This window comes from Uranotaenia lowii, unplaced genomic scaffold (assembly GCF_029784155.1).
Source record: "Uranotaenia lowii strain MFRU-FL unplaced genomic scaffold, ASM2978415v1 HiC_scaffold_8, whole genome shotgun sequence".
NCBI classification, from domain to species: domain Eukaryota; kingdom Metazoa; phylum Arthropoda; class Insecta; order Diptera; family Culicidae; genus Uranotaenia; species Uranotaenia lowii.
In genome coordinates, this window is record NW_026598755.1 from 110,274 (window position 1) to 136,823 (window position 26,550).

The window sequence follows — 26,550 nt, forward strand, 5'->3', positions numbered from 1 at the left end:
GGCAAAGCAAAACAGGTGGAAGATCTCCCTCTGGGGAGTGGCGCATAAATCGGCCACTTACCTACCCCTTTTAAAAACTCCCCCAACCTAACCGCCTCCGGTTACATTGTATCCCTGAAAGGCATCGCAAAAACTTAAGACAGAATTTATTTTAGTTGAAATTGAATAAATTAACGCGCAGGTTTCAGTGGTGGAACAGAATTAATTCTTTATTCACTACTTCAGTGAGGTCCTACTCTCGAAACTAGTGATTACTAGTTCCATCAGCGATCATAAAAATGCGAATAGCCTAATCGTAAGTTTCAACCATGTGTGTTTAAACTACTTAAGAGTTCTTGAGTTGAATTTTTAAGCTGCAACTGAGTTTACATCCTAATATTTTTTTTTGGTAAAATAAGAAAATAAAAAAAAAAATGATTCAAATACTCGTGGGTGTTATTGAGTTCACGTGAAACCAACATGATACTATCAAATCTTCCAGGGCACGTGTAATCGAAATCGTGATTTTCCTGTTAAAGAGCTCAATGCAAAGCGCCTCATTGAAGTGTAAGCTTTAAACAACTCTGAAATGGATCCAGAATGCACCCAACTGTCTTCAAACAATTATTCCTACCACACAACCTAGGGAGCCAGAACCATCAACAGAACTTAAAACCACTAATAAATTCGCAATAATTCAATTAACACCCACTGATGCTTGTGATGTTCACCGGACCTGATCCATGCAACTGATATCATCTTTTATACCTAGAGACTTCTTCTCATTCTCGATTTTTGTTGTTGTTCTATTTCCAGATAAACCGGAGTGATAATTGAAGCTGAGCCCAGAGAACGAGTCACTTGAACGAACGAATCATCATCATCATCATCATCATCGGTATCTTCATCTCAAAGTGGGTGAAGAGCTTTCCAAAACACACTCCCCATCGGTGTCGTATTGTGTTTTTGTTTCTCAACTTTTTTTGGGTTCTACCGGAGTGGGGAGGAAGTTTGTTAGAATCTCGAATCGTATATCGGTATCATAATAATCATAAGTAATCTTGAGCTTGTTCCTATCAGAACAGATCAGACACAGGTCAGGGTAGGGCTGAGTGGAAGTGTGAATCGCATTTCGGAGTGTACTTGAGAAGTGAGAAATATAAGAATATATCTAGATACTAGATATCGCTGTGACAAGATCTGATTATTAGCCGGTCACGATATGTTAATTGCCGAGAGCTGTGAATGTTGAGCCAAGTGTGACTTACTGTCGGTCGGTGTCAATTTAGTAGAACAGTGTCGTCTTTTGGAGTGTGACTGCGCGATTGTGCTGAGGCGTAATTAATAGAACCAAAATGGCGGCCAGAGGCCAGAGGAATTGCTTGGCTGCGGTGATGATTTTCCTGTGCGTCCGAGAACTTTCTACCCAAGAGGCGACGTCGACGGAACAAGCTCCGGTCCTGGGGCCACCGACGCCATCGAGTCCCACAACTCAATCGGACCGCCAATTCCGGGTTGTCTACGAGTGGAACATGATGGACTTTGCCTACGCCAGTGAAGACGAACGAGCTCAGGCCCTGTACCGGGGTGAATATGTGCCCCGGAATGTCATAATTTCCGACTGCAAACCGTACGCCAACCGGCTGTACGTTACGATTCCCCGGATGTTGGCCGGAGTTCCGGCGACCCTCGGTTACTTTGTGCGCCCGGACAACAACGGTCGAACGGATCCGGAAATCGAACCGTTCCCATCGTGGCAGATGAACAAACGGGGCAACTGTTCGGCGCTGCAGTTCGTTCAGGGCATCGCCATCGACAAGTTTGGCATCATGTGGGTGGTGGATTCAGGCCGAACGGAAACACTGCACAGAGGTGAGACATGTTTATTGGTTGAGATGGTCTGGTAGAAGTGGATCCTAACACATTCTCTTGCTGTCTGGGTTATAAAACTACCGGGATAGAGCAAGGTTTTTTTTTTCAAATATAGGGTCAACGTTCATCAACTACAGTGTCGATTTAATTTTTTATGATATTTTACGACTTGTTAACTTTCTTAGGTACTTCTTGCGATGAAAATGTCTTCGCGGACCTCAAATCAAGGTTGCCAAAATCACAGAAAAATCTGTAGTTTCACAGAATTTAAGCAAATTTTCATCCCAGATTCTGTGTCACAGAACACAGAATTTTGAAATTTTCACAGATATTACAGAATTTTTAAATTTTGAATGGATTTCCGAAATTATTATTTTTGGAAAGTATCAAATTTAGATTTCTTACTTTGAATAAGAAAAGTATGATGATTAGTAACAGAAATTCATCACACAATTTTGGGTAAATTCACAGAAAGTCAGAATTATATTTCTCAAAAAAAACAGAATTTTTTTCGGCAACCTTGCCCCTAATAAACATGGGAAAACTCTTAAATTTTTAAATATTTGCTTATGAAGACACCTTAAAAGTCCATCCTACACAATTCCCTTTTAATTTCTTGAATTTAAATTTCGATCGGCTATTTTAAAATAGTCGTTTTTCTTAATTCCAAGCCGATAAGGACTCGAAGCTTTACAATCAAAATCTTAACATTATCTTACAGATTTTGGCATTATCATAGTTTTATTTCCTCTCTTCTAAAAGTCTCTATTTTTCTTTCTTGTGCAGATTTTTTTATCGAAAAAAACTTTATCCAGATCTAGGATAGAAAAAAAATGACTTAGGCTTAACAGACTGAATTTACGTGAATAATTTCTGATTAACATTCAACACCCAGTATTGGGGGTGTTGAATGTTGGGTGGCTTCCTCTATATTTTTCATGGTATAGATAAGTGGTTTTCAAACATTTTTCACTAACGCGCCCTTTTTTGTCGTATTTCCGAGCTCAGCACCCCCCTTCCAAAAAAAATAATTTTTGAATAATAAAATGCTGAATGGAATTGTTAAAACACTAAGTTTTTTTCATTTTGTTGTAAGACAAAACTAAAAAACCATCAAAATTCAGACCCCGTTGGTTTTTGGCGACACGTTCGTAGATTTTTTGTTGCCAAAATCGAATGTTGCCAAAATCTAGCGGTTTTTTTTGTCACTTTTAATTTTAAGCTATGCAATCATATTAATTTAAAGCAATGAAATGCAATTTTTGACTGCTTTTAACTTATATAATTTAGCCAATATCATAAATTAAAAGCGAATATAATATTTAAAATTATTTTGATTTATTTAAATAAAAAAATAGAACCCGTTATTTGGAATGTTGCCAAAAACAAACGGTTAAGCAATAATGTTGCCAAAATCGAACGGGTCCTGTATAATCAATATTGCAATAATAGGAGAAATGAAAATCAAAATGATTTCAAAAGGTTATCTTTACAGAAATCGGTTCGAATTTCTCATTTTCAAAACTGAATTGTTAAATGCACGGAGTAGTGTTTTTACTTTATCATTTGGTGGAAAAATACTTCATCAACTTCCGGTTTGGTTGATATAAATTTTTAATCAATTTGTAGAGAGAATATAGGAGGTTCATAAAAAACAGCTGGTGTCTAGATACTGACTTAAAAATTCATTGAGTTTAAAAAATCCGCAAAAGGGGTAAAAACATTCAAAATAAAAATTTCCAAAAGTAAAAATAACAGGTCCAGTTAAAACTAAATAAAAATTACCATTTCTCGAACATATTCTTAAACTAGAAATCAATCAGTTTGAATTTAAAATACAAGGCATATCTTAAATCTTGGTAATCAAATTCATTTAAAGTTAAATTTGCAATAAAAGTCAACTAACTCATTACTGCGATTTCGGATATAAAAAAAGAAGTCATGAATTCAAACTTATGTTTATGAAGTTTTAAATCTGAATTTAAATTCTGTTCAAAGTTTAGCAGAATATACGAATCTTAAAATTAACATAGATTCCAATAATTGAACTCATGAAGACAAAAAATGTCAGATGAATAAATGTCAATAATAATAAAAAAAAATTGAATTCCGGCAATTTCAGAGATAAACGAATAACATTGGAAGCTTAACCATAACTGATGGTACAGATACATTTTTGCATCGATTTAATCAAAGAGAATAAGCTAAAACCTAAAATTAAAGGGCAGAAAGTAAAAAAAAATGTAATTTTTTTTTTGAACTTGGGATTTTCCGACCGGAAATGTGAAAATTTCGGGTATTCCCGTTTTCCGGGAATCATAATTTAACTCCCGGGAATTCCCGACCATTATTAATTGTTTATCTTTATATAGCTTGGAATCCATTATTAAGTTTCTAATTATTTTATATCACAGTGAACATTACACAAGCTTTCAAATGGACAGTTTTTTCTGTTAATTTTGTCATTTGAAACAAAGCTCTTTGACAATATGCCGATCTCTGTGACAGTATAAGATTTTTTCCGCAAAATAATTGAAAAATCTGTACAGAAGCTCTGAAATAAGTTTTCTCGAATGTGACATTTTGGCACTTCTGCCTCTATGGTTATGAGATCATGGTTGTTAGTAAAATTAATTTAAAAACTGAAGAATGACCAAGGCAAGGTTATTGATTTTTTTATGAAACATTTCAATATAAAAGCTACATCAATGAATGGTTTCATAATTCCACAGTTCTTGAGCTAAAGCACAATGTTCATGAATTAAACCATCATAATTTGTTTAGACAGTCTTACAATATATTCGTTCAGAATTTCTATTATTATTTGAAATTCTTTTGAGTTGTTCAGATTTTTTGATAAACCATATGCATGTATGAAAGAATCCTGCAATTACACTAATCAGACTTTATTCTAGTTTGTTTATTTATATCAATGCACAATCAGAATGCGCTATAAAAATTTAAAATTTCTGCATATGCCTGCTTAAAGTACAGATTCATCTTAATAAGTTTCTCTCTTCGTGAGATTTAGCTGTGAGCTACAAATACTTCAATCCGAGGTAAGTGTATCCAAATAAGTGTTCTTCGTCTGTTTTGGTCTTCTGCCTTATTCGTGCAATTGTAAAAATAAATAACTTTTTCTAAAAGTCATAATGACGCATTTATTGGATAGTTAAATTTAGAATGAAACGCGGTTTTTTGCATACTATCTTTTTTTTATGAAGGTTTTTACATATATTGTTTTATTTTGTGAATATGCACCATTTTGAAAAATGTGTCTAAAAATCGTGATCTCCTATAGTATTCACATGACACACGTATGTGCGAGTCTTTTATCATATTATTTGAAAAGTTCATCAACCTTTATGATATACTGCTTATACCACAAAGGTCGATGAACTATTCAAATAATATTGACTGCTTCTATTCTGTGATTATTGTTGAAGGAAAACAATTAATTCGAAGGCTCAAATGTAGCAACTTATAATGTGCTCATTAGTTCCGTGATCTTGCTCGAGAAAGCGTGTACTTCCTTATCTTAAAGTTTTTGAAATTTTCAACTTGAGATAATGTCTCTAGCTGAGCCTAATATGGACATCATAAGTGAAGATGATCTTCTTGCGAGTCCTTCCAGCGATACAGCAAAACGTCCCGCCAAGTCACCAGCCGCCAATACTGACAAGAAAGCGCGTATGTCTGATTCAACAGAGTTGAAACTGACGATTAAGCGCATGGATGGAGCTGCTATCGATCAAAGGTACTTCGATAAAGTATCTTCGGAGCTTGTGAAATCGATTCAGATTATTCCTGCATCTGAATTCCAGCCCAGATTTTATGGATCTGGTTACCTTTCGGGAATTGGATGGTACCATGCGGCAGAAATGCAGAGCCTAACATGGCTTAAATAGATACACTCTAACTGAGTTGAAGAAAAGTGGAAAAATTCCTGACCTGGTCGTGCTCCCATTCTCGCCGGTTCCACCGTTAAGAAAAGCCAGGACTACTGTACCGGGTTGCCCACAGTTGGAAAAAGAAGGTGAGAAGGTCTTCCTCCGAACCATTGCAAGGCAAAACAGCTCCTTGGATATCCGTTTCTGGAAAGTGCATAAAATTACTCGTAAGCCTAATAATCGGTACTTGGTAATATTTTCCATGGATGAAAAATCTGTAATGCAATTGAAGGAACAGAAATCGAAAATTTTCTACTTGCTTTCAACAATTTATATATTTGTATTGGAAAAACGGTCAACATAATGTTATCTTATTATTTTTTTTTCTCGAAATAAAGTCTTAGCCTATATGTGCATTCTATAATAATAATTAAAAAATACATACACCTATATATATATATATTTTTTTATTATTTTTATATTTCGAACAAACCAGATACCTACATTTGTTGTAGTTGGGACTCTTGGGTTTCTTCATGTTATTCATACTATTGCATCGGGGGTAAAAATTTAAAATAATTTTTTTCCCATCGTAACAGGTAAACAGAGGTGCAAAGAGATCCCTACATGTAGCATGCAGCGCACGACTTTTAGCCGATTCTAACAGACCGACGTCAGCCACGAAAGAATCGTCTTGCAAAGTTGCAGACTGATTCTTTCTCCCTTATGTGCAGAACGTCGAACGTGTCTGCAAGTAAAAGCCAACCGCGCGGTAAAATCCTTTGACTGCACGTTCCGAAAATTACAAACGATTCTCCGAAGTTAGGAACAGTTGCAAACTTGCAAGCCCGAAGATAAAATCCCTTGAGCCGAACAGAAAGAATCATTTCCGAAGATAGCTACAGTCTGCAAGTTGCTTGCATGCAGCGCGATGATGCGATGTACGTTTGCAAACTTGCAAGTTACAGACAGAACCGTAGACCCGTTCTTGTGCGGTTCGATTTGATCCACCCCAACCCAACCTAAAACCGAACCGAATCCATGGCATGGTGTAAGAAAATGATAGGCCGAGGTGCCGTCGACTATCCATTCAGTTGCCGTTCAGCCAGCGAAGCGGCATGCCGTACGACAAGAGCAAGGACATGTTGAAGTTGTTGTTGTTGGTGCCTTCGTGTTCGTTTCGTTTTCTTCTAAGACGGATTCGAAAGGAAGTGGTGCCCAAATTTTATTTGAATTTTCAATTATCATACCAGGGTGATTGATATAAATCATCAAAGCAAATACAAGCAAATTTGTTTTGATTATAACTTTGTCATTTTACAAGTTATTTATAAACACAAAGTTGTTAATTAAAACTGATCCAAACTCTGTTGGAAAATCATCTATATTGTTTTATAACAGAGCTGCCTTAAAATTCTTTAAAGTTTCGTTCCGAAAAATTCAATCGATTCTCCAAAGGCAGGATCACTTGATTAGTAGGATCACAGATTAAATTGTGTGAATTTCAATTTTAGAATTCAATTTCATTTGCTTAGACATGTATAAGAATCACGTCATCTTTACCAAGTTATCTACAGTTTTTACAGAAAGTTTTTACAGATCGGTACAAAACTCAATAGAAATTCAGTGCTTGCTCGTCGTCATTCCAACCTTGAACTCAAAAACTTCACACACTGTTTGATTCGAATCTTCTGTCAAAGTTTTATAACTTGTTTTTAATTAATTTCGCGTCCTGAACTCGAATTTTTGGTCAGATTTTGTCTATCGCATCCAGTATTACTGATAAGGCTTTTAAAAATCAGTGCTATGATAAATCAATTACTGTCTATATATTATTTTTTACTTCTTTGCTGAAGACTGTAAAGCGGTTTAAGTTATACTTTGAAAAATATCTATAATTCATTTTGGTATAAAATTTCATCAGAATTTCGTCTCAACAGAAGGAAGAAAAAATTTCTTTTACTTCAAAGCCAAAATTACTTGCAGTCTTCGTAGAAACTTAAATTTTAAAAATCTTACTCAACGGTTGCTATTTATCTCAGATATTACGAAACTGCTTATAAAAAGCTGGACGTTTCACGGTTAAACATATCACGCTTTCGCCCATCAATCAGTCAATTGCATAATCTTCAAAATAAGAAGTATGGAAACTGAATAAATTATTGATTTATGTTTCAAAGTCAGCAACTTATGTACTTTTTATCAAAATAAATTGACTAAAGGATTAACATGAATGAACATTTTCATACAAATCGGAATTTTTTATTCAAGTTTTTAAAACTGTTTGCGTATCTTTCGTAACGAACTTTTGAAATCTGCCACTTTTAAGTTTAACTTCGCGAGAACTACTATGAAGAATTTTTGCAAAAGGCTTTGATAAGTATCTCAAATATCAAAATTTAAATAAAACAAGTCCAAAAAAGTAGATTTTCAAACAACTGCTGAATCACATATTTGAAAAACGCTGAATCACATTAAAAAAACGCTTTGATACGAAATATGAATTAATGGCATGAAATCAAATAACATCGCGTTTAAAGGTTGAAGTGACAGTGAGCACTTAGCTTATTTAATAGAACTATGAACGGTAATGTGTATCAACTCCATTTTATTTTACAACGGTGACCAAAAAAGGCACTCAGCTCGATCATTTTATGTTAACCTGATTTTCTTTGATTTTTCTTTTCAAGCTCCTTGAATTTGTGAATGTTGGCAACCCTGCTCTCAATACTGCCCAACAAACCATTAAGCACTGTTATAAGCCGCATAAGGACAGTGTAACAGCATTTCAGTGCTAATTGGCTGTCAAAAAGTTTTACTGATGCCAATTAGCCCCGTGACATTCAAAAGTCAAATGAGCCCTGTATAAGCTCAGTCAATGAATTATCTTGCCTTCACAAGCCGCTAAGTCATTTTCAATAAAAGTAAACAACGTTGGGTAATACTAAAATAAAAAAAATCAAAGTCTCCATTCGTTTGGCTTTTTGCGGAGCAGAAGATGATTTTACCGGCGCGGCGATCGATTGGTTTGGTTTGAAATTGAGCTGAGGAAAAGAACCAGCTCAATTCTCGATTAACTGAAATGCAGGAATCGACGGAAATCTTCAAGGACATCGAGTACGAGCCATTGGATCTGCGTCCGAAGGGAATCCGCACCGTTCTTAAGAACCTGAACCCGGTCGACCATGGAGAAGCAGAGCGAACGAAAAAGTGCCCCAAACGAATATCGGTATTTGCTTTGATGGAATACATTTTCAGGTGCAAGTGAGGATTTTCTTATTTAAGAAATTAGTGAAAAAAGTTATGAAATAAAAAAAAATGATTGAAAATTGAAAAAAAAAGAAACAAGTGCCGAAAAACTATTCAAAATTGTAGAAATAAATGAAAGATTAAAAAGTCAACTGTTTTATCACTTTATTTTTGAGTATCCGGAAAATATATTTTTGTCTCCGTTGTGATGAATGATTCATTGGATTGGGGCATTGGATGTAACTCTCGGGTGTGTTATGTTTAAATATGCCAAATTCTGTTCAACTGATGCATGGATGAGATGGTCCATCAAGCAGAGGCACAGGTAAATGCAAAGCCAAGAACCGTCAAGCTTGAACGTTCAAAGGTTCGATTCTTCAGTCGTGTTCCATTCGGCAAAAAAAACCAACATCAGATAAAAAGGATTGATGGAGATGGGAAACAAATAGCTTTGGGAGGAAAAAGACAAAACAAAAACAAAATTTTTCTTTTTTTTTAATTTTCATTCAGTGGGTTCAACCGATTGTACCCACTGAAAAATATTTTGACAATTGAGGCCAGGCCGTATAGAAGCCGAATTGCAGGCCAAAACCGGCTTTGGATCAGCCCTTAAGTGGAGTACAAAGGTAGTTGGTTTTGTTGGGCATATCCTATAATGTACTATAATGCCTAATAAAAGTCACTTTTTGCGGCTTAATGGTTACTTGGGTGAATCTTTAATATGTGATTCTATTTTATCAAGTGATCCTATCCATGGAGAATGGATTGAATTTTTCGGGCCGCAGCTGTGTTATAGAACAATAAAGATGATTTTCCAACATTTTTAAGATAAGCTTTTATTAACACTTTTGTTTTCATAAATAACTTGTAAGATGACAAAGTTATAATCAAAACAAACTAGTTTTTATTTGCTTTGATGATTTATCTTAAACACCCTAGAATGATCATTGAAAACTCAAATAAAATTTGGGCACCACTTCCTTTCGAATCCGTCTTAGAAGGAAACGAAACGAGCACGAAGGCACCAACAACAACAACAACTCCAACATGTCCTTACTTCTGTAGTACGGCGGCGCGCCGAGTGTTTTGCAGACAGCCATGTACATACGCTACACACGCACGCTTCGATGGCTGAACGTCAACTGAATTGATGGTCGGTGGCTGTGGCTCTTCGGCCTATCACTTTCTTTCTCCATGGATTCGGTTCGGTCGGTCCTAGGTTAGTGGAACGAATCCAACCGCACAAGAACGAGTCCACCGTCCTGTAACTTGTAAGTTGCAACTTGCAAATTTGCAAACGTACATCGCATCATCGCGCTGCATGCAAGCAACTTGCAGACTGTAGCTATCTTCGGAAATGATTCTTTCTGTTCGGCTCAAGGGATTTTATCTTCGGGCTTGCAAGTTTGAAATTTTCGTAACGTGCAGTCATCGCGACTTTTACTTGCAGACACGTTCGACGCTCTGCACGTAAGGGAAATAGAATCAGTCTGCAACTTTGCAAGATGATTTTTTCGGAGCTGACGTCGGGCTGTTAGAATCGGCACTGCATGTTTCATGATGGGATCTCTTTGCACCTCTGCAGGTAAATGATGAAATTTATCAAAAAAAAAAAAAAAGGCTAGACACAATGTTTCCAAATATAAGGAGATACGTGTCGCTTTAAAGCCAACCTTATACTGATACCTGATGAAAGAATCCTGCAATTACACTAATCAAACTTTATTCTAGTTTGTTTATTTATATCAATGCACAATCAGAATGCGCTATAAAAATTTAAAATTTCTGCATATGCCTGCTTAAAGTACAGATTCATCTTAATAAGAAATTTTGTTTCATGCATTTTTTCTACGAATTCTTTCAAGCGATTTAAAACCATCATAATTAATTCCATAAATGTCAAATTACCGCCCATTTCCAAAGTTTTTAAGTTTACCAGTCTTCCTGAAAAAAATTGTAGGTGTTTAATGTGAATTGAAACAAAATTGTACCGTTCCTAAGCTCTCGGCTTTAAAAAAGATTATTTACTTAAATTTCAGTGGAATTTTTCACCATATTCAATTTTGATTTGATATGTGTATCGGGAAAGTCATCCATAAACAAGATGAATATGCTTTTGATTATGATTTATGAAAAAAAAAATTCGATCGAAAAAATACAAATTTATATAAAAATAAGTCGTCCTTCTAAGAGATCTACCAAAACTAAACCGGTTCTGTTTGAAATCTGGCCATATGTTACCCCACTGTACATTCTTTTAATTTTGTAGGAGCACGTTACAAATACTATAGCTTTTGCTATTGAATTTAGGCAAACGAAATAACAAATTTTAAAAACTTACGTACGAGAGTTTCAAGTTTTTGAATTGTAAACAAATGTTTTAAAATTTTGATGGATGTTTATGTTTATGAATAGTTGAAGTAACTTTTTAAATATAATTTTGATAATGATGTGAAAGTGGTTCGAATACTTTTTAAAGTTTGTTATCTAGCGTGAGCTTTCATTACTTCGTATGAAACATCTTAAAAATTCACAGTAAACTGCTGCATAGCTATCAAAACAACTTTAAAATTTGAATTTCAAACATAGAATATGTTGTCCAGACTACAAATATTCTAAATTAAAAAAAGTTTCGACTCCTTTATTTCATTTTTATGTATTTTTTTGCAATGAAACTGTTTTTTTTTACATTATGTTTCATACGACGTAATGAAAGCTCACGCGAGATATGATCTTTTTTCCTTTGGCCTTCCAAACTCCCCAAAATTAAAGGTAGAGTCCGCTTGAAAGCTCACAACGCTCAAATCACTGTGGAGACCACTTAAGAAACCAATGGTTTAAAATAACCAAAAACAAACGGAAAAAATGCTTAAAAGAAGTGATGGAAATTACAGATAACACAAAGCAACAAAATTTAAAGTTTTCCGTGGTGCGAAGACTTTCAGAGCTTAATTTCACTAATATGGAAGTGCTGATTCCAATACGATTAGTTTTTTTTTCTTATCAGCTCTTGTTTTCTAGAAAACTCTCATTCAATAAATTCGAACTTTCCAAAGATTTTGAAAACTAAGTTTTTAATACAATGAACATTGAGCAGCATTTCAGAAGATCGCGTATATCACACAGTCAAAGTTGTTATATGAGTTAAACTCTTCTCTATCAAATACCGTCAACTGGGGCAACAAGCAACAATTTTCAATTTCAATGGCTTCTAAAAAACTGATTTTCACAGTTAATCCTACCCCTTATGCATAACAAGTTTTTAAGATGGAGGGACATCAGATTGGCGTAGTTAGAAAATTATTTGATTCTTTAATTATTTTTAGTTTTCTAAAAACATGCGATTTTCACCCTCCTCAGAAAATGGGGTAACTTGCAAAAAATTTTGTTTTTAATGAAAAATCTTATGAACACGTTTGAAAATTTATAGTTTTAAATATATTTGCGATGCCTTAAAGATCATTACGCATGAAAACAACAATTGCAGTAATTTTTTGGCCTGTAAAACTAATTTTCACATTTTTTCTGAAAATGAAGATGCTGCATACATTTAGGGGTTGAATAATACTATGAAAAATTCTACGGGCTGAAATCATAAAAATAAATTGGTGTGGGACAAAGAATTTAGTATGTGGTCAAGCTTCTATTTCAAATGCTCTTCGCTCTTTTCACCACCTTAGAATTTTCTTCTGATCTTCTATCCGTCTTTCATTTCAACTCTTTAACCCTCACCGATAAAGCCGCAAATTCATTTCATAAAAATAAATGTTTGTATAGAAGAAATTTCAATGTTTGCAAACGCGTGATGCAAAACATTCATATTTCAGCACATAGAAACTTGATTTACAAGGTGTTTCTTAAGTTTGCATTTTGTTGCATTTTACCCCAGACACCTATCTGAATTATAAGAATATTTATTTAAAAAAATTGAGTGATTATTCGAAAAATATTTTTGCATCAACAGTGTTGGTATAGCATGAGGAAACCAGTGAAAAGTTTGAAGGTAATATTATCAAGCCAATCCGTCATACTGCGTAAAGTTTTTTACAGCATCGAAAAATGTAAAAATTTGTACGTGTGTTGCTCGATTTTTAAAATCTATATATATATAAAAAGCAATTTCTGTATGTTTGTTTGTCCTCTATAGACTCAGCCGTCTTAAGAGCTAGAGATCTGAAATTTGGCATGGATGCTCATTAGGACCAGGAATGATGAAAAATGTTATAGATTTTTGGATGACCCCTTCCGAAGGGGGTCGTCCATACAAGACAAATATTGTTTTCGCGTTATTGACGTTATTTTCCGTCGGATTGTGATGAAAATTTGCACACGAGTGTTTTGAAAGACGAGCAGTCAATTAAAGTTATCAAATTTAGGGTCAGGGGTCGGCCAAAGGGGTCGTCCATATCCACTGATTAATGTTTTTGCGATATTGGCGTTATTCTACATTGGATTGAGATGAAAATTTCCGCATAGGAGTTTTAAGGGACGCTCTTTTGCTTTCAGGTTTCAAATATTACCTCAGGGGTCGGCAAAAGGAGTTATTATCTGTTCACTGTTTTTACGATATTCTCTTGATTGAGCAGAGAATTGTAATGAAAATTGACACATGGTAGTTTAACAGAAAAGATAATTGATTTCAGGTGTCAAGTTTTGAATCGTGGTGAAAAAAGCCGTCCATGTTAGTTGCTCACTGTTTTCGCGATATTGTCGTGATCATGTATCGGATTGAGATGAAAATGTTCAGATGAGGGTTATAAACTATGAGCAATTGACTTCAGGTAGCATGTTCCGTGTCAAGGGTCGGCGAAAGGGGCGTCTATATTCACTGTTCACTGTTTGCAAGTTCCTGACGTTATTTTACAAATAATTTGAAAAGAAAATGGCACAAGGGAGTTTTGAGGAACGTAAAATTGGTTTCAATTATCGAATTTCGGGCCATGGGACAGAAAAAGAGGGTTTCATTGAAAGTTCAGTGTTTTGTGCAATAATTTTGTTGGAGGCAGTTAATTGATACCAATTTAAGTGTGAAACACGACAAAAGAGTCGTGCACATAAAAAAAATAGTACATGTTTCTGCCATAATGTCTAGATTTTGCAATCGATCGAGAAGAAAACACTCTCACATAAATTTTAATTAAAAGCCAATCAACCGTTTAATTTGAATTTCAAGTAATAGTAATAGTAGCGACTTTAAACACTGTTAAATTTTTCCCCCAAAATTGTCGAAAGAATGTTTCGAATTCATTTTCTAAACTCATTTTGACGTACCAATGATTTAAAGTGAAACGAAGTTCGTACGGGATCAGCTAGTTTTAAATAAAAATAAAAAAAAACTTTTAAAAAAGCTTAAGATGCGAGAAATTATGTCATCCTCATTTTGTAATTATTAAAAGATAACTTTATTACAATACATGAAATTAAAAATTGATTCAGTGCGGTGTTATATAAATGTTGCATCTAACTCCGCTGTTGCATTATGCCCCGTTTGACGGTATTCATCAAGAATCGCTCCACGTCTCGAGCACACTAGTCCTTAGAATTTATTCATCGCTCTAGGAAAATTGTTGCTTATAGGGGAAAAGTTCATATATCGCCCCATGTGGCTAATACGCGCCACTCGTGTTTTGAAGAATCTGTAGCATTTTAAGCCTTCAAAATATCACCAATTTGTTATAAATGCTACGATTGGCCATGGAAAGTATGATTTTTTCCTTAAAATACGTCTATGTCGTAAACATTTCAGAACTTCGGTTTTTATTCATTTAGATCTAAATTTTAACACACTTTGAATAAGGTGTCACCAAGCAGAGAAATATGAATAAGAAAATATTTTTCTGACACATCGATAGTGGAGAACCTAAACCATGATTTTGTGCATAAAAAATCATACTGAACTCGCATAGATGGGTTTTTTATTGGTATGTTTTATCACGGCCATGCGCTCGTATGCTAAAGATTCTGAAAACAAAAATTGAACGCAAATTCTCAGTAGATCTCGAGACTTGCCCCGGAAAATCCGGGGACGATATGGCTTCTGAAGATCCGGATAACCAGAGTGAGGTAAACAATTCTCGATATCTTTTCGGCTTAGAACTGGATGATCCGGTGGAGCTATGTGAGTTACATCCAACGTTTTCAGTTTAAAGGAAAGAAAATAGGAAACCGTAGTGATTTCCAGTCTTGAGTTCTTTTTAGCGCTTTTTTGTGGCAAAATTATATATTTTGGACCAAATTGGACCAAGAAGATTCGGAGAGCCAGCCATTCGATGAATTTTGGAGATATTACCGACTTCATTTAAAAAAATGTGACACCAAAAATATGTATTCGTAGTTTAATATTGGGACGAAATAAAATATAATGCAAATCTATTTGATTTGTGAGCATTAGTTAATAGATTGAGTATCTTAACAGACCTATTTAGTATCAAGATGTATAGATACTTTCAGTATTTGAACGAAAGAGAGAAACAAATCTCTTTCTGGACCATAGTCTCAAGATAATAAGGAATCTTGAATTCAACGACATTCTGATAACAACTTTTGGCTCGAACGGCTGTTTGAAGCTAATTTGTGTTCGGTCAGGAATTCAAACAAAATAGAAAAATTCTCTACAGGCGAATGTTTAATAAACAGCGGCGCGTATTTACAGCAAAGTTTTGATCTATGAATTTGAATATGGTTTTTTAAATATCAAGCAATGGATTGCTGATTCTTCGAACTTGAATAACATGAAAATAAATTATTGTAGCTGAATATTTTCTGAGTTTCATTTATGAATTATGTTCCAAGGTTTGCAAAACAGAAAACTTTGTACAAACTGTATAATTTGTACGGTTGAAAAACAAGCGAAATACAGCGCTTTGAAGCCATGAGTTTAAATTAATCAGTTAAATTCCTTTAGATTTTTTGTCGGGGCTTTCTGGTAGCATCTATAAAAAAATCTGATGAAAAATTATAGATTTCATTCATTACCTAAGGGCCTGAGTAGATTTTTTTTATTTGGGTGTACCTGAGAAATGTTTCAAGCCACCAATCTTCCAATAATCTCATATTGATATTCTAGGACGGTTTCGGGTTCAAATATATATCATTTTGCTTACTGAAACATATAATATTCCATAAAAATTATATTTTTCAATAATTTAACACACGATTTTTCATGTGTTAAACAGAGAAAGCAAAAGCGTTCATTCTAATTTCACCCCGATCAGCTGTCATTCTTAAAAAAAAATTGTGAAAGAGTAAAAAGCAAGCTTAATTCTTTTTAGCAAGCCCCAAGCCCAATTGTAGCTTATGTCAGATTCATTGAAACCGATCCAAGTGAGACAATCCTATGTTTGTTTGTCGAAAAATAATGTACAAATCCGTTACAATAAAAAATCCCTCAAAATTCCTTATGGATTTCTGTTAAACTGCTCCATTTTAACATAAAGTTATAAAGTTATTTTTAAGGATGGAAAACAAAGTCATGAAATTAATATAATTTTGTAAAATAATTTCGAAGTGTAACTATTAACAATCTGATTTATGACTCAAAGAACTATTTCAAAATTCAAAACTTTAAAGAAGTTTAAAGCCAAGATCAGCTTAACAATCATGGCTAAAATTTTGATTTTGGTTTATTATTAAGTTGGTTGAAAAACCTTTCTGGATTTTTTATTTACAATTTTCAAGTTTTATCGATAAAATAATACGAAAATTTTACAAAAAAAAAATCATTCTCTCAATTTAAAACATTCTTTCTTATGATAAATTCTGCTCTGGAAATACGGTTTGGACTTATCCTTTAGTTGAGACTGCTGAATGTAATTTACCTATATTTGTTCCTTTTCTATTCAAACTGACTTGTTGAAATTCGTTTCAAAACTCCAAAATCACGATAAGATTTAATCAATTTCAGTTTTAACTAAATCTTCTTTTTTATAAATAATTTTGCGTATTATTTTCTTTTTTCAGGAACCAATCACGTAACATGCCCACCTAAACTGCTGCTGCTGGACTTGAAGCGTAACGGAACCGTCGTCTGGCGTTACGAATTCCCCGAAGATGTCGTCCCGGCTGGCATGAACTATCTGAACAAAATTGTCGTAGATGACGCTTTTGGAGGTTTCGCTTACATCACCGATAACAGTGGAGGTGACCCTGGCATTGTCGTCTACTCCCGTCGGCTGAACCGATCCTGGAAAGTTCGGGAAAACAACTCAATGAGAGCCGCTCAGAACGCTGTTCGATTCGGAATCAATGGAACTGAGCTGAACTTCTCGATTCACATTGACGGAATCGCTTTGGGACCTTTCTACAATCCTCACATTCAGAACGACATCGACCCTCATGTTGATCCGCTGCTGGCTAACCAAAACTACGAACGAAATGTTTACTACAGTCCTCTATCCAGCTACCATCTGTACTCACTTCCGGCTTCGCTGCTCCGTGATCCGGAGTTTGTTGCGAAGGCAAGTCCTCGAGACATCCTGGAGTCTGTCACTGACTATGGTCGAAAAATGTCCCAAACTGATGGAATGATCATGGACAATCAAGGTGAGCTGTACTACGGCCTTCTGGGGGAACATGCCATCGCACGGTGGGACTCTTACCTACCTTTTACTCCTAAAAACCAAATCGTAGTGGCAAAGGACAAGACCCACATTCAATGGGTTGATGGAAGGGGATTCGACCATGAAGGATACCTTTACGTAGTTGTCAATCGATTGCACAACTTCGTAGCCGGAAAACTGAATTCTAACGAGGTCAATTTCCGAATTCTACGCGCCAAAACGGGAGCTTTGAGCTACGTTGACACCCCGGACAACGTGTTCAACAACGACCTGAAGTATCGATACGACGGTGAAGTCGACAACAGTTTACTTAATTACGGAATCTCGTCGACGACTCCTATTTCTAGCAGATTGGAAACGGCAGGAGTCTTCAGCAGCAAACGAAGTGGGGCAGCTCAAATGAGTGCAAGCGTTTTTTCGATGGCTGTTTTGGCTTTGGTCGCTAAACTTTTGGCATGTTAGATGGTTGTAATCCTAAAAAGAGGTATCAGACCTTCATTCCTGATTTCAGTTACCGTGCAGTATCTTAACTAAAAGTGTAAGACACTATCGTCCCATCAAAAAGAAAATTCCCATGAAGTGTGTAAATAGGACTCTAACGATGATGTATACAAGTGTAAATAGATTTTAGGAGTTTGCGAATCGGTACCATTCGAAAACTTGCATTGTTTCTTATGTTTAGTAAGTTTTACTTTTCTTCAGTTCAAAACTGGTCATACGGTGGCATTACATTCGTCAGTAATTTGTTTCGAGTTAAGTTCATCATTCAGACTTAAAACATTAAAAAAATAAAATAAATCAGCTTTAAAGTGTGTTCTGTGGCAGTTTTCATTATTTCCGAAAACAAATTGGTGATTTCAACATGCCTGGCTTAAAGTGGTGCCTTTCCCACGGTGCCTTTTTGTTTCCAGATCCTATGCGCTCCTATTTTCCTGCTACTTCCAACATCTCCCTGGAATATTTGAGCCAGATCAACAGCTTTGAGAACGGCCGTATGCTTGACCTCTGCTTCATAAACGAAGGATTCTGTAATCCAACTATAGATTTAGATTTAGCTTTCACTCCTCTCGTCAAAGTAGTTTCCCATTATCAAGCTTTAGTTGTCTCACTTGATGTCACTAAAATTAACGCCCCCATAGAGGAAGCTGCTTCTTTATACCAGGACTTCAAAAACTTCAACTACGAAGCTATCTCCTTCGTCCTAGATCCCATCTAATGGAAGAACGAACTTGATCTTTCTTAACGCAATGCTGCCGCTACGACTTTTTTAAACGTACTGAGTTACATAATTGACCGCCATGTTCCGAAACGTAACTTACCTTCCAACCCACGAGCTCCCTTGGTCACTTATCAACTTATTTCTTTCAACCTGACATAACAAAACTTCCCTAAAAAGACGTCTACAGATTGGAACCATAATTCTCATGAGGCGAATACGAGGGATTCGTGATCCCTTTGCTCAGACTTCCTTATGATTTTTTTTTGTAATACAAGCAACATAGAAACCGCTGTCGTAGAATTGTGTGTGTTGCTATTCGTGATAGTATTGTGCACAGCCGAAAAGCGAGCGGATGGTGATGCGTTTGCATGTGCGTTCCGAGGAGTGAGCGATTTTTTTAGTTCTTGGACGTTGCTACCAGAACTCTCTCCACCGGCTACAGCGTAATTTCAAGACCAACCCGAGATCTTTCTGGAAGTACGTCAAAAATCAGCGGTAAGAATTCGGGCTTCCGTCCCCAAAGGTTCTTGAAGGGCTTCACAGCAATCACCGATCCCGAAATATGCAATTTTTTTTGCTGAGAAATTTTCTAGCGTTTTCACAACAGGGCCCTTTTCCTCGGAGCATCTGGATATAGCTGTAATAAATATCTAACCTCTGGATGTTCCCTTAAACGGTATTCCATTCGAAAACGCAACCATTTTGAAGGCAACAGCTAAGCTTAAGAATTCATCATCAACGGGTTTGGACGGGATACCAGCTATCTTTTTGAAACGTTTCATGCCCCAATTTCTGACTTCCATTAGGCACATTTTTGGGGCTTCGCTAGATTTCGCAATCCTTCCCACACTGGCTTACATGTTCCCTGTTTACAAATAAAGGTGAAAAGAGAGATATAACAACTACCGTGGAAATTCAGCTCTCTGGTCGATAGACAAACTGTTCGAATTGGTTGTTGTGGATCCGATTTTCTCGTCCGCATAGCAATACTTCTCCAAGGATTTTTGCCAAAAAGATCAACGACAACAAATTTGCTGTTTTTCACATCGTTTGCCTTCGCTTTGCCATGAAATCCCAAACTGACGCCATCTATACTGATTTATCTGCTGCTTTCGATAAAGTAAATCACATTATTGAAATCGCTAAACTCGAACGCATAGAATTCTGTGAATCTCTACTGGACGGGACCTACCTAACGGTACGAAAACTATCTGTTCAAACTGGAAACTACTTTTTCAAGACAATTCTCCGCTTGTTCAGGTGTGCCCCAGGGAAGCCACTTGGGACCTATAATTTTTTGTCATCTATTTTAACGATGCACTCACTCTCCTTGATGTCCCTAAACTTGCGTATGCCCAAGGCGACGTCGATCTCTTGCAAAGGGCAGTTCAATACCTTCGCTCACTGGTGTGACACCAACTGCATGCCTCTGAACCGGAACAGATCTGCGGTCATTTAATTTTCTCGCAATCCGAGCAGACGTTTATGGCATCATTAGAGCAAATTATTTCTATCACGTCCTGAGAGCCAACTGTACTCTCATTTTGCTTGACATTAGGTGGTACACAGCAAAAATGGAGCACAAATTTTCATACATGGCTAGCAAAGTGAGGCTTAATTTTGCTAAAACTCAGACCTTAACTACACCTCTTTTTTAAGAGCTTGAAGAGCTAAATCGTGCCCATACTCATTTCTTCTGCAGCAAAATTTAGGATCAATATACTCTCAATATTAATGAAAAACGAGGTTTCGTTTAGGCCTCAGAGCAGGTGAAATTTGGCAGTAGCAACGTACTCATTTAAGAGTACATGTACTCTTTATCGATCGAGAAATGGGCGTACTCTTCTTTTTGTGAAATTTCACCAAATGTACTCTTTTTTTTTTAAAGACATTTGATCAGGAAAACTTATGTATATCTTCCATTTTATGAGGTTGTATCACATTTTATGCAAAAACTACGGAAGGAATAACGTCTTACAACAAATTACTTTAACATCTTGTTTTCATTAACATACATATTTAACCGGAATATAAGCGCCTTTGAGTATGCAAACAATATGTACACAAGGTAATATGCTTAAATGCGCACAAATGGGAATGGATTGTTTTATAACGTTTTTTGTGGTTTCTCAGCATCAGCAACATCTAAATACTGCTATCTTTTCGAATAACCAACTTTTGCATAACCTCAACAAATTGACAGAATTTGATTGAATTGAAATGACTCGGTTGCTCGTTACAGTAGAACCGCGCTATTTCAAGGTAGTCGGGGCCTCCTCAGATAATACAAAATATGTACATCCTTTTCCTTCTGTTTTGCATACCTTCCGGGCGCAAAGCTTGATAATTAAATGGATCTTGTTATCTTCTTTCAACCGGATTGCTGGGAGCTAGAAAAACCGGAGTTATATCGTTTCTCCTGACTTTTTGGGTAAATGATATCAATGTACTCTTTTTGGCGTTGAGGGATCTGGTAACCCTTACTATTTATGATTAAGATGTCTTGCTTATGTATGTTCGTACGATCAAAGAGGATCAGTCGTTGGTTTGTAGCGAGGTGCGCGATGAATTACTTAAAACCCGAGATGTCGTCGACAGTCTTGTTGAAACAAACAAACATATTGAGGAATCACAGGAGTTCCTGTCGAGTAAGTTCGAAGAATTAAAAGGCTATTTCAAATCTATCGGTAAGGCCATCAGGGAAATGCAGTCGGATAATGAAAAGCTTAGAAACACGGTGAGCGTCTGGCAACAAAAACATTGTGGCCTATCCAATAAAGTTGATCGTCTCGAAATGGAACTTGATAAAGCAAATAGAACTTCATTAGAGAAAAATGCGGTGGTTATAGGGCTTCCTTCAACAGCTCAAGAAAATGTTTTGGATACTGCACATAAACTAGCAGCTGCTGTAGGGTGTCCTCTAAAAACTGGCGACGTTACTGAAGCAAGGCGACTCGTGAGCAGGAATCCATCAACTAGAACCACACCACTACTTGTTTCTTTTGGAAGCATTGCCACCAAGGAGCTACTTTTCCAGAAAAAGCGGGAATATGGACCTTTGAAGGCGGCGCAGGTCGACGTTACTTATGCTGGATCTTCAAACAAAATATCAATCCGAGATGATCTGACTAATTTCGGAAAAGAACTGCTGATGGAAACGAAAAATTTACAAGAAGAACTAGGAATAAAAATTGTTTGGCCAGGCCGTTATGGTAAGATCCTCGTCAAACGCCATCAAGGAGCCAGAATAGAACAGATTGGAAATAGGAACGATATTCGCAATCTTGCTAAATCTACTCAGAAACGTTCTCTAAACCACTCGATCGATATGGAAGCTTCCATGCCTTAAATGTCATCACCGAAGCGCGCCAACACTAGAGTTGGGAACAATTAAATTAAGAGCTAAAAGTGAAATCTGATATCTAGATTTTAAGATGTTAAATACTAAAAATAAATTATACGAGTCATTGGATTCCTTATTTGAAAACTGCCGCAATAAACATAATCACTAGAGATGTACCGAATATTCGGTCGGCCGAATATTCGGCGCCGAATACCGCCAAAAAAACCGTTAAGCCGAATATTCGGCTCACCGAATAGTTGATCTAGGTATTCGGCCGAATAGGCCGAATAGGCCGAATATTTATTTTTTTTAATTTTAACAAAAACAGACTTGTAAATTTTTTAAATGATGTTGGTTAATTTATAAAATATCTAAAAGTAATGTTGAAAAAGCTTTAAAATAACCAAAAACTTATGGTTTCAGTAAAACATTTTAAGTGTACCCGTGTATTTTTCACTTTAAATAGGATTATATATCGATTATACTTCTTGATATATCCAGACTTGTCCTTAAACCAAATAAAGAATTCAAGAAAAGTTAAACCGGAATGGACAAATTTTTTTTTAAACTTTCCGGATTTTATACGGGTTCATTCAGATTTATTGCTAAATCAAATAAAAAACTGAAATGTCTCTTTGGAAATTTTGAAATTTTACGTTACAAAACGATTGTTTAGAGTAAATTTATTCGTTAGATACTATTTGAACACTGCTGTTGTGATTCGATGAAAACTTTAAATTTCAAGTACCTAGTTTTATTTCTTTTCCTTTTGTATGTCTGAGAATGATTGTATTCGTCCGTTCGCCGAATACCACTATTCGGTACATCTCTAATAATCACCATATCCTAAGAGCTTTCCAACTAAATGTAAGAGGCCTTAACGATCCGAATAAATTAGATCAAATCAAAATATTCTTGGAAAAAATTCCTGCATCTGTTGATTTACTGGTCCTAGGTGAAACTTGGTTGAAGGAAGAAAGGAAACACTTTGCTAATATCAGTGGATATCGTAGCTTCATTTCCTGTCGTACTGACTCCAGTGGTGGTCTCGCTGTTCTTGTCAAAGAATCAATCATAGTGTCGGAAGTCGAGAACTTAAACATAGTCGGTTTCCATTACATCCACTTGCGCTTGAAGCCAGGAGTTTCGCCTATAGATATCTATGCCGTTTACCGCCCACCTTCTCAAAACCCACAGATCTTCTTCGATAAGTTAGAATCCGCACTTGCATCCCTGAAGCCAGACTCCCGATTGTTAATGCTTGGCGATGTAAATATCCCTATCAATCAGGAAAATTGTCTTGTTGTTCAACGATACGTAGACCTTCTGAGTTGTTTCGATTGTCGTGTTTCAAACACTCATATAACTCGTCCAGCTAGTTGCAACATACTCGACCATGCAGTATGTTCAGATTCTTTTGTTGACCAAATCTCGAATGACACACTTCCAATCGACATCAGTGATCATAGCCTGGTGTTGACAAAGATTTATCTTAAAAAACCTGTAGTTTATCGTAAACTGGAAAAAACAATCACTCAACATGAATCATTCAATGCTGAATTTCTAGTAGAAGTTGAGCATATACAGGCCTCAAATGCCCTGGAGAAGCTAAACAAAATTATCGAATTGCACAGTGCTCTAAAAGCTAGACACTCGAAAACAATATCTGCCGAAGTAAAAGTAAAAGGCCCATGGATGTCGTTAGACGTATGGAAGTTTATACGAATCAAAGAAAACACCCTTGCCCGATGCAAAAAGTACCCTGCTAACGATCATCTAAAGGATCTTCTACTGCACGTTTCCAAAAAGCTACAGTGTGCCAAAGCTGAGGCTAAGAAAGGTTACTACCATAAACTGTTCCACACGTCAAATCAAAAAATGACATGGAAGAATTTGAATGAACTTATAGGACGGAACGAGTCAAGAAGCGAATCAATCAAACTAGAACTGAATGGAACGATAACAGAAGAAGGAAAATCAGTTGCAAACGCTTTCAACGAGTATTTTTGTAGCATTGGATCTCAATTAGCGGCTACAATTCCAAGAAATGCTCAGATCAATGGCACTCCATCTTTCGGCAATCGTGATAGTATTTACTTGCAGCCAGCAACCGAACAAGAAGTTCTCATAGTGATAAACAATTTGGATTCTTCAAAGAGCCCGGGACCAGATGGTATTTTGGCCCAATTTGTCAAAACTCATCACAATATTTTAGCCCCATTGATCCGAGACATATTCAATGAATGTATTCAATCAGCTGGATTCCCGGAATCCCTTAAAACAGCACGTGTCATTCCGATATACAAAGCAGGGAAAAAAACGAATTGCAGCAACTACCGCCCCATATCGGTTTTATCCGTATTTAGTAAAATCCTGAAAAAACTTCTAGCAACTCGTGTTTTACAATTCCTAAAGCAGCACAAACTATTGTACTGCTATCAATATGGTTTCCGAGAAGGCTCCAGTACCCTCACAGCAGCGACTGAACTAGTCGATGCTATACACCAGGGGTTTTCAGATCGTGCTCCGCGGAGCACTTGGTGCTCCGCGAAGCTTTTGAAAGTGCTCCGCGACGTGTGCAACGAAAATCATAAACCAACTTTGAAAAACTCTGATATTTTTTTATCGTTTTATTTTTATCGAAGTATGAGAAAAAAATCATCTGGCATATAGTACGGACGAATAAATTTTGTTTACTTTGTTTTACTGGCGGCTAAAGCCCTGTTGGCAATGAATAGTGGATTGTCAAAATGTCCAGCTTTGATCGAACAACGTTGTGTTGCAGAACTGAGCGTGCAAAACACTCTGTTTTGGCGCCGTACTTATAGTGTTTTCGTTTATTGGCAGTGGCAACCTAGTTATCCACGAGTTTTTCCCTAACTGCTGTCTTTGTGTTCGTTTATTAATTCAGAAGTCCACTAGTTTTGCCCGAGGTTTGAACCTCAAGTGAGCTACCGATTGGAAAACCTGGAGAAGCGCATACCATTGCTTAAAAATTAATCATATCTTGTATTCAAGTAGTCGTCCGTATCATGGTTGATGAAAAAAGAGTGGAATTGTCTGACAATACGGTTTCTCGGCGAATTTGTGACATGGCTGAAGATGTTGAAAGCATTTTAGTTTCTCGATTGAGAACTTCAAAAATCGACATGCAGCTTGACGAACCCACAGATGTAGCAGTACTAGCAATTCTGATGATGATTTGTTCGCTATCAAAATTCTGCATGTTTCGATGAAGATTTGTTCCTTTTTAAGCCATTGCCAACTTCTACGACGGAGGCTAAAATTTTCAAGCTAATTGATGATTATGTTACGGACAACAATATTCCATTGATAAATTGCATTGATCTATGTACGGACGGTGCGAAAGCTATAGTTGGAAAGACTGCTGGAGTCGTTGCCAAGATCAAAGAAAAGACTATAAGTTGGGGTAGTACATCCTTCATCGACATGCAATCAAGAAACTATCATCATCTTTGAAGTAAGTCTTGGACGCAAGCTTAAAAATAATCATCTTTATCAAGGCTCGCCCCAAAAATTCAAGGTTATTCTCAAGGCGTTGCGCGAAGAGATGGGTAGTCAACATTCCACGCTACTACTTCATACCGAAGATCACTAAATATCTCGTAGAAAAACGCTGTCTCGCCTGTTTGAATTAAGATCGGAACTCATCTTCTATTAAAACGGCAAAACCATGACCATCAAGAGCAAAATCAAATTTTGGGCAGAATCGCTCAAAAAGCTCTACCTGAACAGTTTAAAAAAGAAGCTTTAAATCAGAAATGAACTCGAATTTATATCCGGAAATTTCCAAGAATTATGACAATCACAACACTTTTCGTTGAATTTTTTTTTTTTGAATTCCTTGGTGCAAAGTTAAAATAACAGGTCCACGTGTTTAATGAAGTCATTTACAATTAAAATTACAATGTTTTGCCGCAGGATTTTTGAAAAGCTTTCTGCAATATTTCCCCTAAAAATATCATACAATTATAAAAGACTTTAAATTCGTGGAACAGCCTTTTTTATGTCAAAGAAACCAGAATTAATAACATCGCAAGATTATGAATGCTGGATAGATATGACATCGGATTCAAAGCTTCAGGAAAGATTCGTATCCAAAAAGCTATTGGAAAGAATTGGTGTCTCACAAGAAAAAAATTTTTTTTTGTTTCGATTATAGTCGTTTTACCATCTTTATGGCATTCGCGACTTTATCAACGTTGCAGTTGGCGGATCGTTATTGAAAAACTTATCCGGTACAACTGTGTTCGATGTTTACTCTCGGGCTCGAACTCACGGACATCGGCTCAGGAGACAACAGACTTGCCAACTGAGCTATATCACAAGCCACAACTGAAAAATGAATTTCAAAATTTGTCCGATAAAGCAAAACTTATTCTTCTGCCGGTTTCCACAAGTTATCTACGTGAGTCTGGA

The 26,550-nt window shown here is 36.2% G+C and overlaps 1 protein-coding gene across 1 annotated transcript in view; it reads left to right on the top strand.

Annotated features, from left to right (window-relative positions):
* Positions 1-18,357, top strand: part of LOC129760879 (protein yellow-like) — an 85,291-nt gene extending 66,934 nt beyond the window's left edge. Inside the window, exons 2-3 of the mRNA XM_055758560.1 lie at positions 796-1,851; positions 16,950-18,357. Coding sequence (XP_055614535.1) covers positions 1,335-1,851; positions 16,950-18,010 — 1,578 coding nt within the window. The 5' untranslated portion in view covers positions 796-1,334 and the 3' untranslated portion in view covers positions 18,011-18,357. The remainder of the gene's footprint in view (positions 1-795; positions 1,852-16,949) is intronic.
* The last annotated feature ends 8,193 nt before the right edge of the window (positions 18,358-26,550 follow it).